General features: G+C 44.3%; 1 protein-coding gene across 1 annotated transcript in view; it reads right to left on the bottom strand.

Moving 5' to 3' along the window:
• Positions 1-17,997, bottom strand: part of FASN (fatty acid synthase) — a 44,153-nt gene extending 26,156 nt beyond the window's left edge. Inside the window, exons 1-11 of the mRNA XM_061376907.1 lie at positions 17,651-17,997; positions 10,056-10,202; positions 9,099-9,251; positions 7,633-7,806; positions 6,575-6,775; positions 6,004-6,126; positions 5,234-5,349; positions 4,856-4,990; positions 2,523-2,982; positions 1,993-2,180; positions 1,020-1,209 (exon numbers count right to left, since the gene is read on the bottom strand). Coding sequence (XP_061232891.1) covers positions 1,020-1,209; positions 1,993-2,180; positions 2,523-2,982; positions 4,856-4,990; positions 5,234-5,349; positions 6,004-6,126; positions 6,575-6,775; positions 7,633-7,806; positions 9,099-9,251; positions 10,056-10,182 — 1,867 coding nt within the window. The 5' untranslated portion in view covers positions 10,183-10,202; positions 17,651-17,997. The remainder of the gene's footprint in view (positions 1-1,019; positions 1,210-1,992; positions 2,181-2,522; positions 2,983-4,855; positions 4,991-5,233; positions 5,350-6,003; positions 6,127-6,574; positions 6,776-7,632; positions 7,807-9,098; positions 9,252-10,055; positions 10,203-17,650) is intronic.
• Positions 17,998-18,314: the final 317 nt, after the last annotated feature.

Below are 18,314 nucleotides of genomic sequence, written 5' to 3'. Positions count from 1 at the left end.
TGGTGGCTTAAACTAGCATAACCAGATGTGCAGCATCTGGTCCTATAGTACACTGATACAAGCCACAGGAAGAACAACTTGAACTCAACATATTATTAAAAATATGTTAGATGCAGCACTCCGAGATAAGTTCTGTGATAACAGTGTCATGCATTTGATATCAAGGGGGAAAAAGCTAAATTAGGCAGGTAGCCCTTTGTAACACTAATTAAAGTAAGTAGTCTAGAATCATTATAAGTGATCTAGTCAAACATACTGCATTAGACCTGCAACAGCTTTTCTCTTGAAGTGTTTCAGTTTTTTATTTACCACTGTGTCTAATAATAAGAGACAGCACAACATGCTACCAATGAAAATCTGGTTTTAAACATGTAAGTCACCATGAACCCATGCCACAAAATAAAACTGCTGGGCCCAAAGCTCAAAGTTTCACCCAACAGTGGGGCAAAACCACCTGACTTACAGAAACACTGAGCAAAGCTTGTTCAGAAGAAAGCTTCTTCCCAAGTCCTAGTAGGGCCAAGTAAATTCTAACAGCATTAAGTTCCACTAGCCAATTGCCCATGACAGAACGGTAGCTTAATGGTTTCATGTCTCATTGCTCTTGCAGACAGTATCTTTCTTTAAAAAAAATATATTAAGTGTGTGTATATACAGACACACATGTATATAAAAGCCAAAACCCCCAGTGCCTCAGATTTTCACCTCTCTTTACAAAATTATTTATCTAGCTTCTGTCATTGGTCACTTATCAAGAAATCTCTCCATTTCCATTTAAGTTTTGGATGAAATACCAAAATGCTGCTGTATTCCAGGTCAGAGATTACCACCATTACATCAACTTAAATATTTAATAACCTGTTCTACATCAGAAGAAAAAGAGGAGGAAACATCAGCAAAACTTTTACATACATGACTGTCTCCACCAACACATTTCAAAGTTCTGTTTTATACCAATGTCACACAACAGAGAGCAGATGTACTTTCCTGTATCACTCTTTTGGTAAAGGTATACCTACCAACAGCAGCCATTGCTCCTGGGGGCAATTTGGCCTCTTTAACACATCGTCCCCGCCAATAAGCTGCAAGAATGACTTCTTCCTGACTTAAGCAGTTATCTGCATAGCCACAAGCTAGCTCTCCCACCGAGTGGCCCAAAATCCCATCAGGTTGCAGACCTGCAGCCTTCAACAAATCAATCAGGGCAACCTGCAGAGAACAGTAGGATTAGTGATTCCATGCCAGAGTGAGTAGGTATCAGGACTCAAAGGCACACAGCAATAGTGAGTGCATTACAAAATGGCCTTTTGGTACAGATACTCTTCTTGGTCTTGCTGCATTCTTTTTTATTATTTATTTTTTTTCCATAACTGCAGCTCCAGCCTCATTTCAAATGAACCCAAAGAATTGCTGTGTGACTCTAATACCGTTTGGGTGTCTCCACTACATGGCTTTCCACTAAGGAGCTATTTCCAACAACGAGTCTGCCAAAAGCATATCCGTACACAGAGGCAAGACGAGCTTTCCAGATCACTTCAGAAGCTCTGCCTCTAGTTTTTTTTAAAAACAGTTAATCCCACACTGACGTTCAGAATTAAAACAGACTTCATGTAGTATCATTTAGTTCATCAGCAGAATAAACTTCAAAAGGCATTCAATGGAAGCCTGTTCCTTGGCATAAACGCTTACATGCAGCTCAGACATCACAGTCTCTTAAAAGGAGAAACTGCCCCACGCACACACAGATACACATGCAAATCAGTTCAGATCAATATTAGTCCGAGTATCTTGCAAGTGACAGAGCCCTAAACTGTCAAGGGTGCATGACACTCCCTCCTACCAGACAGGGACTTCAAACAGCTACCATTTACTGGAAGCACAAAACAAGCTTCCATTAACCACTATAAGGTGTTATTGGCAAAACACACACTACCACAGTGTGCTTATGCGGCTTGAGTCCCTAAGCCCCTCCACCAGTCATTTGAGTCTTACCTGAATAGCAGCTAGTCCAACAAATGCATGGACAGTCTCGTCAAAAGTGTTTTCATCTGCCTGCAGAAGCAGGTCTGAGACCTTCAGGCCTGTGTTCTTCAAAGCCTCATCCGAGCGCAATATAGACTGGCGAAACAAGTCCAACTTCATAAGACTCAGGCCCATACCTTTCCACTGTGATCCCATGCCTGCAGGACAGGCAAGGAGAAAAGTGAGCTGTAGTAATGCTCCGTAGAAGGAGAAGTAGACAGCACACACTTGCTTTAGCAGCAAAAGAATTCTAAGAGCAAAACATCGTACATCCTCTAAATTAGGCACTGCTTTTTATTTTCCTGGACTTTGCTATCATGCAGGAGACAGCAGAGTTGGAAGGATTAGATAAAATACAGGAAATGTGAGTTTCCTAGATATATTGCAGGGCTGCAAGATACTTCCTCATGCTAGAGTAGAGGACAACATTAGAGCACAGAATCACATTGCTCAAGCCCCAGATGTACAGAGGGATGCAGCACATCAGTGAGCACACCTACCTGAGCAGATGTACCAGAGCGGTCTACCTGATGCCTGGACTTGCTGAACCTCTTTTATGTCACTCTCACTGCCAACCAGCGTGTAGCCCCTGTAGGGCATGGAGGATACAGGAACTGCAGAGATATCAGTGAGCAGGCTTAAAAATGGGCTGCATCCTCCATGTTTCCTGCTTTCCTGAATTAATGTTTCCACAGCTTCCTGGGTTCTGCCACAAATCTGAACCAGTCTTGGCATGTTGCAAGTCTCCAGAGGCTGGCATTTGTTCTCATTTGGCCTCAGAATGACATGAGCATTAGCACCTCCAAAGCCGAAAGAGTTGATACTGACGAGGCCACCTTTCACTGGTGTTGGTTTACAAACAACCTCCAAAGTGCCATCTTGTAAGGCAGGAATATCTGGGTTTGGGGTATTGAAATGAAGATTTGGAGCCCACAGCCCATGTTCCAGAGAAAGAATGACCTGCAAGAAAAAACAGTGTTCTGTGCTCCACATTTTCTTATACAAACATCTACTTCTTGTCACTCACTTAGTACAAATGACCGTGTAGCATACACTAAAGCACTGTGTTTGGATAAAGGGATGCTTCAGAGAACAGCAGCACTGATGTTACTGTGGTAGTACCTACTACACCCAACCAAGAAGCTTTGTTTTCACTTTACAGCAAGTAATTAAACAGGTTGAGTAGTTCAAAGGTGCAGGTGAGTTTTCACCTCCCTTACTAGAATTTTAAGTGGCCCTGGCAAACTCTAGTTTCTTTCCTACCTACCCATGTAATTAATGGATTTTCTTCAAGTCTGAAATCGGATACCTTAAAGGTCCATTTTCCTAACTGACCTCTCAGATATGAGAGTGTTTTCTGGAATTACAAAAGAGCACATTTATGGAAACGGCAGACTTCGAGAAACAGTTACTGTCTAAGAGACAGTAGGCTTGGTGTAGTTTCTTGCCTGGTCCCAAGGATGCCTGATCTGCCATTCTGATTAACTGTCAAACTTTAAACCAGGAAGTGTCATCCAACTTTCAAACAATCAACAAGACAGACAGAGTTTTCAATATCCCTCCAAAGCTTCAGGTGCTTTCAAGATCCCAGATCTGGCAACAAGACCTACCATAACTTCATAAAAAGCATAACTAAAAGATATAGCAGGCATGATGGGTGCCACATGGGCTCTTGCTTGTAGCTGCAAGTTCTGATATAAAATTAAGTGAAAAAACTGATAAAAAAAGAGCGAGAAAACATGGTGTCAGAGAAGTCTTCAAAAAGAAACTGTGGGCCTTGTCTTTCCAGTCCTGCACCCTCTAAGAAACACAGATGGGGAAACAGTACCTCAGGGATATGGTCCTGTCCTGACAGATCACAGCAGAACTGCACTAAACAAACTGTTTATGACATGCAACAGTATGGATGAAGACGTTTATTTACAACTCAGTTGTTCCTACTATGAAGAAGGTTGTCAGTCTGAGAGATAAGAGGTGTTAAAGTAAACTTTCCTCTACAGAGACACAGACACTGCTGTCTCCATGATTTGCATAAAAGTCTATTCACAGCAAGTTTTATGTATTCGCATTACAGTAACCACTTTAAAGAGACTAAAATCTAGCAATGACCATGTACGTGACTTCAATTTGTGTGGTTCTAAGGCTGTTGGTAATAGGCTTACAACCAAGTGTGAACATTAGCTAGCTCTCTGCTAAGCAGTTTAACAGCCAGAGTAAATAGGTTATTGTCTGCCTACAGCAATAGTTAGTAGGCTGGTAGCCACATCCCAGAGACCTCACCTGACTTTTTTCCAGTGTAAGAGAGAAGAGGAAGAGATGATACATGCCTGACAAATGGCCAGAAGAATCAGCTACTCTTTTGGCACCGAAAGGCCACACTGACTGTTATCTCCAACTACTCCAAACATCTAAGTCCCTCTACCTGTACCCTGTACACTGTTCAGACCCAAACAACTTACAGCAGAGTTCTATTGGAAGGTCCAGTATAAGACTAATCAATAAAGTGACTCCAAAGCCTTTATTCTGAGTATAATTATGCTTCTGTAGAATTCAGTAGGAAAGGGGAACTGAAGTGGGGAATGGGGCAGATGCACAGCAGAGAGCCACACAGGCACTTTTGTCGAGCTTGCAGAACAGCCACCTAAGCTTTTAAAAGTATTCAAAGGTGAAGCAAGCAGATTATTAAGGACAATCACCTGAGTTCCTCTCATTACCACTGAATATCCTATCCTGGATCAGTGCAAATTTTCATCAAAACAGACAAACACTAAAACCCCCACTTAATGTTATGTTCCTTCCCTCCCCAAATTTTTCTTCCCAAGCCACCCATTACCTTGGCTAATGCAGCAAGCCCAGAGGCAGGCTCTGGATGACCCATGTTTGACTTGGTTGATCCAATCAACAGTGGCTTTCTCTCACATTGCTGGAAGATACTTACAATGCTATTTACTTCCTGTGGATCTCCAACCTAGTAGGAAGAGAATCAGGACAACTATTAGCTAGCACTTCTGAGACACACCACAAAAGAGAAATCTGGAAGATTAGGATCCAGAAGTGGTGAGGCAGTACATATTCTCATAACTGATAGAAGGGTAACATATGTTCATTTTGGAAAACCAAATAATAATTTGATGGAAAAGTGTGGCAAGTGATGCAAGGGAAGAAAATAAGAGAGAAGAAAGCACCCCAAACCCAAAGGCACCATGCTGACCTTGGTGCCTGTCCCATGTGCTTCAACATACTCCACTTCTTCAAGTCTGATACTGCATTCTCTGTATAAAGAGCTGACCAACTGCTGCTGCATCTCTCCAGATGGGAATGTCACACCTAGGACCAAAATTGCTGTCAATTCCTCTACTATCAGATGTGTCTTGTGCTGATTTTAGCACCTTTTCAACTGCTACCAAGTCCAAAATACCCAAAGAGAAACTTTTTCAGGATTTACACAAATGTCCTTAGTGCCAAACACAGTAAGGCTCTCAGGCTCTTCAGAAGAAGATCAGAGGTGCTGGAAATGGACCTTAACCAATGAATTAAGACTAGTGTTGAAAGATACTGCTTAATAGGACACTAGGAAATGTCTAGATCAAGCAGAACATGTGAAATTTGGTGTCTCCATAAGTGGGACAGCGGTAGAGAAAAGAGTCTTACAGTCACACCTCATCTACACTTCTTATACCAGTGCAGAGGTGTCTTGGGGAAGGCTAAACTAGTAACAGGACATTCCTGTTACTCCTGCCATAGAAATCACCACTTGTCTCCTTCACCTTCTTTACAAGACAGGGTTCTGAACTTTGCATGACCAACAAAAACAAACCAAAACCCAAAACAAACCACAAACAACAAAACACCACCACAAAAAAACACAAAAACCCTTCCAACAGCTAAGACAACAAACCCCACAACAGCCCGTTTTTCATGACAAAGACTCTAGCCTGGACAGTGTGTAGGTATCTGACTTTTCAGAGGCTCAAGGCCTACCTTGCTCCTTAAAGCCATCAGTGTTGCTTCCAGCATTTACTATAGTGGCATAGATCCGTTTAGCCATAGACCTCTTGGTCAAGAGAATGGCAACAACTGCTTCAGAGCGACAATATCCATTTCCTGAGAGCAGAGAACAATAAGTCACTAACTCTGTTGTGCTCTGAGAAACACTGCAAAGCACCATGCAATAAGGTTATTTCATTCCTGAGCTACTGCTTACAACAGACCACTTCGAGAGCATGACATCCATGTCTTAAAAAAAAAAAAAAAAAAGAGGTCCTAGAAAGGCTCATGGGTCATCACTAACAATGATAAGAATTTTCCATCAAGAGACAGTTACTTGCTATCCCCAGTGCCTGAGGAATGAGCCATACAGTTTCTTCCTCACAGTTAAGTTTTCCAGGTTCAAAAACCACACAACCATATCAGGTCCAAGATATGTCCTGAACAGTGTACCTAGGAAAAACTACAAGGCCAGCTCTTTGCTGTACTATGAGAGTATGTGGTCAGAGACTCCACAGCAAGTTCTTTTCACACAGCATGACAAACTTTGATACTAATACCTTACCTGAAGCATCAAAAGCCTTGCAGGCACCATCAGGACTAAGCATACCCAGTTTCATAAACTGCACAGAAGTGTTGGGTTTCAGCAAAAGGTTGACCCCTCCTACTAGGGCTGCACTGCACCATCCATGATGAATTGCTTTATATGCATTTTCCAGAGCAATGAGACTAGAGGAGCAGGCCGTGTCAATAGTTATGCTTGGTCCTTAGGGAACAGAAAGGGAAAACAAAAAAACTGGGGTTTACTATTTCATAGAGTTGCTCTCCAAACGCTACACGATCAGATCACAAGAGAAACACACTCAAAATATGTTAAATAAGTCGTTGCTTCAGAATGCAACAGGTAATGCTAATAAAATGGGAGATGAGAATCATCACCCTCTGCCTGCTTACCAGGTAACGAGGGATAAGAAAGGTGGAAAAAAACTGTAAACAATTTGGCTTTAATGGAATTTTTTAAACTTCCATCTCTGCCTCCATCAAACAGAGATACTGTAGGCTCACAGGGAGGTCTCATCCATTTCCCCATTCCCACCAAGAAAAATCTCTCACCCTGCCTGGTGCTACCCTTGCCATTATCTCTGTTCTCTGCTGCGCTTCAAAGCAATTCCAATCCCTTCACTCTTCAATGCCACACATGACTGAAGTCATGCCTATGCCTTTACTCACTTTATTTTGGTGGCTCCCCCACTTCTTCCACTTTACTCAAGAAGAGTCAACTTTTCCACTGTTTGTCTCTGGGCCAGCTGACTTGTACATAGCTTCACACCAAATAGCAGTCTGAAGGCTGGAAAGAAACTAGGCCTTTTTATGAAGGCCTCCTGACATCATCTTTCAGATTAATGCTAGCTATACCTTTTCAGCAGCAACTGAACTACAAAAGCCTTACGGTGAGTTAGTTACATCTTCTGCTTCTCATATGCCTCCTTACGATAGCTGAATGTTACCTTCTCATCCCAAAAGGGATCTACATCATCATATCCATTCCCCTCTACAAAAACTGTGGTACAATCACACTCAAATCTCAATTGTTGACCAGTATTGAAGGCTTGAGGCACTTACCCGTGAAGTCATAAAAGTAGGAAATCCTGTTGGCTAACATAGCACGCTGGCAGCCAGTCATGCTGTACCCCACAAGCTTTTCTGGATCTTGGCTAAGGGCTTCACCAGCTTCTGACCCACTGGCACCAATCCATACACCTGTGTCTGTGCCACGCAGGGTGGCCGGATTAATGCCTACAGGGATAGAAGGTGGTAGATTACAGCAGACAAACTTACGAGGGGCAAATTGAAGAGATATCAGGTATGCTGGCACCAGTTCATGACCTTCTTAATCCAACTTTCTGACAGTACTCTGCAGCATTGCTCCCTTACCTATAGTTACCTTTTACTTGTTTCAACTTCAGACCTTACAAGTCTCATTGCAGAGTCCACCAGAAGCTTGATGCTGGCTTTTTGCCATACCAGAAGCAGCCTTTCAGCTTAGCTGGACACTGCTAGAGCCTTGTACAAAAAAAGTGTACAGGCTATGAGAGACACAAACACTGATCACATAGCCTAACATCTGACTTACAGTACAGAAAAAAAGAAGCAGGTCAAAGGGGAGAAAAATTAAAGCACTTGGAATGTCATGTGAGCACATGAGTATCTATCTCTCTTCACATATAAAGCCCAGATCTGGAGTACAAGACAAGAAAGGAAAATTCTTAAGCTCAAAAGCCAGCAACCAGAACAAGAAGCAATTCTGCTCTAAAAAAACTGCATAGCAAGCTCAACTTGCAGCAATCGCTGCTGTTTCTTCTCTGTAGTTCAGGAGTCCTGGAGACAAGCAGAATATTCAAGCCTCCAGACAGAGTCAGCAGCAGAGGAGCAAGTACTAATTCCAATATGTCAATATTAGCGAGGTTCCAACTTTTTCCCCATATGCTTATGTTCAGACACGAAACTGATTAACATGAAGAATAACCTTTTCAGCTCTGTGGGCAAGTAACTCAGAAGCTCAAGAAACTAGCAGTGATGGAGATTAAGAGGCTCCTATTTCTGAAGGTAGAATTCCTCAACAAAACTTCTACAGAACAGAATCAAATACCACAAATTTTCTACGAACCTGGCCAATAGACAGGAATACACCAGGCCATCTGCCATTCACTTAGGCCGTGGATGAGATTTCTAACCAAGTCATTTTCCTTTTGCACTACAAATATGTCTTTAACAAAGGGATCTATTAGGGAATATTAGAGTAGACCAGAATATATAAAAGCTTGAGCACCGTTGACTGCTTAAGTGTTTCTGCCATACTGGTTGTACCATATAATGCAGGTACAGATTTACTGGCAGTCAGCATAGACTTCCTAGCTAGAGTTCCAGAGAAAACAGCTTTGTTCTAATCCCCATACCAGTTCTTTGGTCTCATCTCTAATGTGACAGTTTTCTCTTGTTAGAGACCCCATCACAGAGGTGCATGTCTGCACCTGATAATCAGAGACAGTACAGCACAATTCTCCTGGTTCAATCCCTCAGCTGTTTACCTCCATCCAAAATAGCTTCATAAGAAACTTCCAACAGCAAGCGAAGTTGAGGATCCATTGTATGAGCTTGTTTAGGGTGAACCCCAAAAAAGGATGCATCAAATTTGCTTATGTCCTTGAGCTTTCCATTTCTCTTGGGCAGTCCATACATTCCTGAGAAGAAATATTCAACAGTCACAGAACACGGCAGTTTTGAAGCAAATACATTGGGTTTGAAGCAGCTACCAGTTGAGATAAAGTACAGAATAACCACAGCCAATTCTTGACTACTCATGAAACCTCACTTCCCTGTTGCAGTACCCAGAGTGCTGCATGAATATATACCTACCTACCTTTCAATCTCATTTGAAAATGAGAATGCTCCATTAACAAAAACAACTGTAATATTTAAGACTCGCCCGGATATGGCAGCAAAAGACGTTTTTCTGATTTAAGCATTTTTGCTCTGGGAAGTTGTACTGAGCACATAAACAGAGTCAAATCAGTGGTTCCAGTCAGTCACCAGTCAGAAGAAAAACAAAAGCTACCTTTTACTTCTGCAAACTGCTAGCTTGAATTGGATAGACAATGTGCCAAACGCTTCAGAAAGACAATCAAGATAAAACAGAACATTGTAAAAAGCCACAAATGACAGGACTGGAGTGCCTGTGCTACTTCTGAACCCCGAAAAATATCAGAGCTGCCTTGCTGCCACAGCAATCACAACTGGTACAGGATTAAAGCTGCCTAGCTACTCTGTCAGTATCCTTTGATTTGGAAGTAAGCTACATATTATTTATAAGCTGCTACTGCATGGGATGTAACATTCATGGAAGTGTTCTGGTCCTGGATTTCTTGACAAATCAGAATTGAATTCAGCTCTGGGAGGGTTTTGCATCCAATAAATCCTTTCATAGGATAATTCCTCTAAAATGTTCAGAACTCAGAGCTCCAAAAGAAGAGACAATAAGCATTCACCTGGTTTCCACCTCCGATCATCCTCTGTGACCATATCAACTCCATTAAGCAGGTTCTCCCAAAACTCTTGCAAGTTCTCGGATTCTGGCAGTTTTCCTGCTATGCCTGCAATCACCACGTCCTCCATCTCTTAACTTCTCCCTGTTGCTGAGATCCACAAAGCAGAAAGACTAGTAAGATTTCACACAGAGCAGAAGGGTATATGTGTCTCTCCTTTCTGACATGTTGTGACAAACAAGCACATTCGCAGGAGAAACACCCACACAGGACCAGCCCATGGACTCTCTACTGAAAAGAGAAAGGCACCACAACCCTCTCCCCTTCCCCCAAAATCCAAACCAAAAACAAGAAAGAAAAAACAAGACAATCAAACAGACCATAATATCTGTGGGGTCCATGAGAATAGGAAAACTAACCCTGAAGGAGTGTTGGGCTCCAAGAACCACCAGTTTCTACACAACAACTACAAAGCTAACAGGTCTGGCCCTAACTATATGGAGAGCGCTGTGAAGTCAGCAGAGAAGGAAGATTAACATGCTGGAGCAGAGGTGGGTGGAGAAATTATGAAATACATACAGTAAAATACATAATTACAAGGCAAACCTAAGAGGTAGCAAAACAAGTTCTACGCTCATTACAAAGTTAAATGCTAACTTAAGAATCAATAATCAGAAAGCTGTGGGGGGACAGATGGACAGGCAACAACATGACACTAAAACCACACAAACACAAAACCGAACAAGCACGCACCCCACCCCCAAAATCAAACAAATAAAAAACCACCCAAAAAAACCCCACCACACAGAGGAGAAAACCCACACAGAACCACAAAAATTGCAATACAATTTAGCATTATTTTAAATACCTGAAACAAGCAGCAAGTTTTACATATAAAAATGTTCCAACTGCACCCTGCACTGCCATACATTTAGAGGACCAGGAAAAATAAAAGCTGGCAGAACAGCTATAGAGTCCAGATGGGATGAAATACCTTAGCTGTTGTCCCAAGAAAACTGCATTCTAAAACCCCAATTTCAAACACCACAAGAGTCATGCCACATAGCACAGCAAGCCATCTACAGATCACAACACCAAATGATAGCCTCCCATATTACAGTCAACACATTTCTATTACACTTAAAATACATTAACAATAAGCATAGAAAAGGCAAGTCAACCTGATGTTTCAGTTAAGTTCAAACTATAGTTGGTACATCCTAAGTAGGCAAGTTAAGGGGAGGGGGGAAGCCCCATATATGTGGGGGTTCTTTTTATATATATATTTATATATATACATGTTATTGAGATTATATCTATAGACATATAAATAAAAGTGCAGTTGCATGAACAAAAGCAGTAGAAAGCATTTACAGTACTTCCTTAAATAATCCTTCTGGTAAGGATACACAAATTATGTGTTAGAGCTTATGTGTGGGCTGGAACAACTCTCCTATGGAGACAGGCTAAGAGCTGGACTTTCTCAGTCAGGAGAAGGCTCCAGAGAGACCTTAGAGCAATTCCCAGTGCCTGAAGGGGCTACAGGAAACCTGGAGACGGGCTTTGGACAAGGGCCTGTGGGGACAGGCCAAGGGGAATGGCTTGAACCTGCCTGAGGGGAGACCGAGATGAGCTCTTAGGCAGAAGCTCTTCCCTGTGAGGGTGCTGAGGCGCTGGCACAGGGTGCCCAGAGAAGCTGTGGCTGCCCCATCCCTGGCAGTGCTCAAGGCCAGGTTGGACACAGGGGCTTGGAGCAAGCTGCTCTAGTGGAAGGTGTCCCTGACTGTGGCAGGGGTTGGAGCTGGAGGAGCCTTAAGGTCCTTCCAACACAAACCAGGCTGGGATTTTAACAAGTAAAAAACAAAAAGAAAACTGGGTATTCAAATAGCTAAGAGTCTGCCTTAACAACTTTGAAGACAAGATTTTGCTATGGAAGACCTAAAATTTGCCTTTCATCTCATATTGTGCTCCATAGTCCCATACAGGCTCTCTGCTTAAGTGCTGCTGGTGATTGATCATCTTCACAGAACAGTACTAATGTGTACTCTTAAAATAAGCATTGCTGTTTTTCCAACCCAAGACATTTCATTTAGGCATGGTTTTGCAGCCTCTTTCAGGAGTTCCCAATGCTTCTGAGCAAGAAACAGACCTCTCTTCCAGGCACACACTGCTCAGTCATAAAACCTTCTTGTAGCTGGAAGAGGTTGGGGTGTGCTGAGGGAAAGTAAAGTCCTCTAGTTAGCCGAGGGTTAGGGTTAGGACACAATACCACAAAAGTTGCTGCCTGATTTCTTTTACCCTTCCTCTTTCCTTCAGCAGTTATCTTGATTCACATCTGTGGAGTAACTTGAATTATGCAACATGCAACACTGAAGTAGAAGAGATGATTACCTCATCCAGTCCATCCCTTCTGGGAGCAGATAGGCAAGTGATCCCAAAAGGGCATCTTGGACTTCTCAGTCTTATGCTAAAAATCCAGACAAAAGAAGCTCCATTCCACTCTGGTTGTTCGTTTAAAGAGAGAAACACTAGCCAGATGCACAAGGCTCCTGCTGACAAACTAATCCCCAAAACTGAAGTTGGCAGTAATAGGCCCACTTCACTCTGCTCTTAAGAGAAGCCTCTCCAGTTCTCTACTCGGGTAAGTCTAGTAAGTCAGCTTTATTATTGGCATTAACACTGTGCCTGGAAAACACAGTCAAGGGCCACAACTGTTATACTTGCATCAGTTCTGCACTAGGGACAGGGAAATAATGAATCTCAGGGACAAAACTTACAATTTAAGTGTGAGAAGAGAGACATGCAAGATGATAATGTGATTATGATTCTATTTTATGCCTCTGCTCTTTGGGTGATGAGCTCTAGAGAGAGAAATATAATTCGTATGTTAGGGGACTGAAACATTAGAATCATAGAATAGTTAGGGTTGGAAAAGACAAGATCATCCAGTTCCAATCCCCCTGCCATGGGCAGGGACACCCCACACTAACCACACACCCAAGGCTCTGTCCAACCTGGCCTTGAAGACCAACAGGGATGGAGCATTCACAACTTCCCTGGGCAACCTATTCCAGTGTGTCACCACCCTAACAGGAAAGAATTTCCTCCTTATAGCCAATCTAAACTTCCCCTGTTTAAGTTTTAACCCATTACCCCTTGTCCTATCACTACAGTCCCTAATGAGTAGTCCATCCCCAACATCCCTATAGCCCCCCTTCAGATACTGGAAGGCTGCTATGAGGTCTCCACAGAGCCTTCTCTTCTCCAGGCTGAACAGCCCCAACTTTCTCAGCTGATCTTCATATGGGAGGTGCTCCAGTCCCCAGATCATCCCCTGTGGCCTCCTCTGGACTTGTTCCAACAGATCCATGTCCTTTTTATGTTGAGGACACCAGAACTGCACACAATGCTCCAGGTGAGGTCTCACGAGAGCAGAATAAAGGGGCAGGCTGACCTCCTTCGACCTGCTGGTCACGCTCCTTTTGATGCAGCCCAGGATACGGTTGCTTTCTGGGCTGCAAGCACACACTGAAGCTGGCTCATTTCACTTTCTCATCAACCAGCACCCCCAAGACCTTCTCCTCAGACTGCTCTGAATCTCTTCTCTGCCCAACCTGTAGCTGTGCCTGGGATTACTCCACCCAGACAGTTCTTGATCCACCAAGTGGTCCATCTATCAAACTGATGTCTCTCCAATTTAGAGACAAAGATTTAGATTACTTCTGGGATTGTTCCTTCCATCCTGCATCTCTTTCCCTGGAGTATCAGAAAAACTTCATCCAGGTACAGCAAATCTTGAGAAAATGTTCATCTGAGACAGTGAAGTGACTGAATTTATCAGCAAAGCAATTTTTGCCAACATCTCATGAATGTAGTTGAGTAAGACTGTGTCAAAGGTGGAGAAAAAGATGCTGCAGTCATTAAAGTATAGGAGAGCCAAGAAGTTAATTTTAGCTGGGTGAATGGGTAAGAGCAGCCACAAGTTAAGTATTTTTATACACCAAGAACTGGAGAGATTTAGGCTTGACAAAGAGTTCCAAATGCCTACATCTAAAATAATGTATAAATTACAGATTTAGCAGCTGACAGAGATAATTTGCTATGAAAAACAACAGTAGGAAAAGGAAAAATCATTAAGTCCTCCCTGATTAAACAGTGAATCTAGTAGATTTATAAAAGCAACTAGTGATGGGAAAAGGGTGAATGGCTCTAAATTAGAAGAGGGGAGATTGAGATGAGCTCTTAAGCAGAAGCTCTTCCCTGTGAGGGTGCTGAGGCACTGCCACAGGGTGTCCAGAGAAGCTTTGACTGCCCCATCCTTGGCAGTGCTCCAAGGCCAGGTTGGACAGGACTTAGACCTCCTGCACTAGTGGAAGGTGTCCCTGCCCATGGCAGGGGACTGAAACTGATGAGTTTTAAGGTCTCTTCCAACCCAAACCAGTCTAATTTATGGCTACCAACAATGCTTTTGATCTTTCTTCACAGAATAATAAGCCGGAAAACCATTTTAAAGCTGATTGACATTACCCACAAATGGTTTATTGTACTGTTTCACTGTATTAGAGACTGTTTTTCTGTAGTGCATTTTTAGACTATGCACGGCATACCAGCAGATTTTGAAGTAGAGGATCAATAAAATTATTTCTTATCTGTTTTAAAGGAGATTGGACTACAGCAAATATACAGAACAGACTGTTCTTACTGAATTTGATGAGCAGGGCTACTGAAAGCAACAGGTCAAAAAAAGGAGACAAAGAAGAGAGGGGGAAAAAACCCAAGATTCTCTGTTTTCTTATGGCTGTATTTTGCTGGATCCAACCAGACATCTAACACCCTTTTTCCTTTATTTACCCCACAGCTTTGCTTTAATTGAATTCTATGAATTCTTCCCAGATAGCTTGCATTTTTAAGAGTGGGGAGAAGGAAATACCCACCCCAACATATCAGTCCAACAGACATCTCAGTTAAGCATAAACTACCACCTCAGTGGATTTACACAATATTTTTTGGCAATGATAATTGTGTTGCTGACTCGTTTGGTTGGTGGCCAGTAATAACTAACAATTTCTTTATTATTGACTAGTAACAACTTTCATCACTTTATATCTGTGCTCACCTCCCACATTAGCCATTTGACAAGGTTGTTTTGTTTATTGATGCCAATTCCTTTCTCCAATCATGTTACACCTTCTTAACCTTGCTCTCTACATATCGCATACTTATTGGTATCAGGTTAGCTTAATCCTATTACCAATGTTACTCTGAAGTTGAAATACTGTTCTCCGTTGCATTTAAAACATTTTTCAGTATCTCACTAATCCACCACCAAAACTTAATTAAGAAGAAAAGTATTAGTCATCATTCTCCACCATCCCTGGCACCTGCACAACTTTTTCCTTTTTACAGTAACTTTATCTACTGTTTTCCTACAAAAACATCTCTTTGCCCATTAAGATGGTAAGGTTTTAGAGGGGAAAAGAAAAAGGACATGAAAAATATAAAAGTCATCATAAAATTTGATTTCGTCTCCCACTTATAGCTGACTTGACAACTGAATACTTACTTACTCTGTTGTACCAATGTCCACCTAAGGTTCAGTGAAGAAAGGAGAAGAGGGAGGGAAGAAGAAACTGCAGAGTAACAACAAATAAAATCCAAATCTAGTTTGGCCTGATGCACAGTTCTCTTTCCTAGACAGGAGAACAATACTTATGTCACTGTTATTTTGATGGCTCTTAGCAAGGTGGGGCAGAATCCTCAAAGATACTGTTTCCAGGCATCCCGAATTTTGCTCTTTTTTGGAGCTCCCATTACTGTAAAATGAACCATTTGTGACTCCCTCCAAAGCTTCCTTCAGCATAAATATTGACAAATGCATTGCTTTCTTAGTTTTTCAGTATGGTTACATCATAATCCAGGTTTCCTAATTATCATTTCCAAATTTTATAATTAAACCTATCATTAAATAGTAACTTCACCTGTAAAGCGCTAGAATGCTTGCCTCCAAAATAAAAAAAAAACAACCAAAGCCTCTACAAAACAGAGGCAGAAACAATTTGCTTTTCTCGTTTTTGGTTTGTTTTGTTTTTTTAGCATTTGGCTACATCAATGGGTGTGACATAGGTTCGATTTAACTGAAACAGACAAATGAAAAACAGTAGCGAGTTTCACACTGAGAATGCACTACTTAGCACAAAATACAACCTGACCAGGAAGGTAGTATTTGAGAAAAGCAGGTTAGATTTTGCACATGGAATCAGCACAGCTTTGTTGATTCCCAAATTTATTTGTACAAAAATTTTAGTCTCCAGTATCACTGTATCACGTTTGTAAAACATCTGTTCATAACTGCCCTCTGTGTAGGGCATCCTCTGAATTCATCCACTAAATGCAGCCTTTCACAATGTACGAGTTTATTTCAAGAAGCTTAGAGGCTGCAGGAAAAGATAAATCCTTTGCTCATGAGACTTGAGGCTTTTCCTCCCTTTCGTTTTTTAAGACAAGACACGTTCCAAAGGGCCCAACACTGCTCTCTGAAGGCGCAATGCAAGCTAACATACACAGCTTTAACACTGCCTGTTTCAATTTAAGCATCCAAAGACAGCTTTTGGCTACCAAAATATGCATCCAGTATCTGAAAAGGTCGTATGTCAGGGAAGGAAGGTGGAATAAAAACCAAACAGGAATAAAAACAGCTAGGGAGAAATTATAATCACGTTCCTGAAAGCATCGTATCATCAAATCCAGGCTGCTGTTCGATCAATGAGCTATCTCACGTGGCCAGCTGGCTTATACAGAAGTGGAAAAAAGAACTTCAGCAGTATATGCGGCACCTTTACAGAGATGGCTTCTTAGTACCTACTGACCAGCCACCTTTCGCAACAGCGAGCGCCGGGTCTCCTCCCTTACAGGCTTCCTCAGCCCGCCACGCCAGGGCTTTACTCTAACCCGAGAGATCGCGGGAGAGCGCAGCGCCATCGCCCCGCTGCCAGGACAGGGGCCCATTCAGCCGCGCGCTCGCTCCGCACCGGGCGCGGCCTTTCGCAGCCGCTTCGGGGCACGGCACGCTGCAGCTCGGAGGAGCGGCGAGAAGGCTCCTACCTCCGGACGCGAGTGAAGGGGGCAAGCAGCGGCGCCCCGCCTGCGTCCCCCCCGGGGCGCACCGGCCCGCGGTGAGGGGTCGCAGCGGCAGCATGGTCCCGCCCGCCGCCAAGATGGCCGAGGGCCAGTCCCACAATGCAGCAGTTCAGCCTCCCTCCGCGCTGCCTTGCCAGACGGAGCGGCAGGCTGAGGTTCGGTAACCCCCCCACCGAGCTGGCGGGGACTCTCTTCTGCACGGCCGCGCTGGGCCACAGGAAAGCGGCCCGCGGCAACAGGGCGCGGAGACCAAGGCGCCGGGGCGCAGAACCTTCTGGTTGTGCGGGTCGGGCCCACGGTCCCACGGTCCCCGGCCGAGCTCGCGGCCCACCACCACACGCCCCGTGAAGCGCAGCCCCAGCCCCACACAGTGTAGAGGGCAACATGGAGCCACCCCAGCGCGACGGCCCGCGAGGGCTGCCTCTCTCCCGGCCGCACTATATCCGCTGTCCCGCCGGTACCTGCACAGCGGCGGAAGGCTTCGTGCTGGGAAGACTAGCGTCAGCTCCGGAGCGAGCTGCTACCGGGCAGGCTCTGAGGACGTACACGGACGCTGCGCGGTACCCAGCTGCAAACAGCCGATGCGCCGCTCTCCTCACTGTCTCCCTCTACCTCCTGCCGCTATTTAAGCAGTCGCCACCTCCGGCGGCCACGCCACATGGGCTGACAGTTTACTCCTCGCCGCAGTCCAATGAGAGCCGGGGCAGGGCCGCCCCGAGCCGGCCCCGGGGTGATGCCAGCCCCTGCCCGGCAGAACCGCTCTACGGGAGGAGGGCTTCACAAGCCGAGGCGGACCCAGGCGGGCCCCCGTGCCATGGCACCAGGCCAAGCCCTAGCTCCCCGCCCCTTAACGTGGAAGGGTGGGCTTCTTGGGGGGGGGGGGCCTGGCTTTGGGCCAGCGTAGCTGGGGGCGAGGCAGCGCCGACTCACTGCGGGCGCGGCCCTCCTCGTGTCCCTCTCCCACCTCCCCGCGGGTGTTCACACTGGGGATTCAGTGCCGCGCCGGCACCACTGCTCGGCAGGAGCCGCAGCTGAGCGCAGGTGAAGGGGTCGGCGGGCCTGGACTACGCAGCGCCCGCCCGCGCCAGCGACGCACAAAGGGAAGGGGCGCTGGGCTGGGCGCGC

Source organism: Neopsephotus bourkii, unplaced genomic scaffold (assembly GCF_033783945.1).
Source record: "Neopsephotus bourkii isolate Nb327-2 ecotype Australia unplaced genomic scaffold, CSIRO-AGI_Nbou_v1 NB_1749, whole genome shotgun sequence".
Taxonomy (NCBI): Eukaryota; Metazoa; Chordata; class Aves; order Psittaciformes; family Psittacidae; genus Neopsephotus; species Neopsephotus bourkii.
The sequence above is the reverse complement of the archived record's forward strand: the minus strand, read 5'-3'. Positions and strand labels throughout refer to the sequence as shown.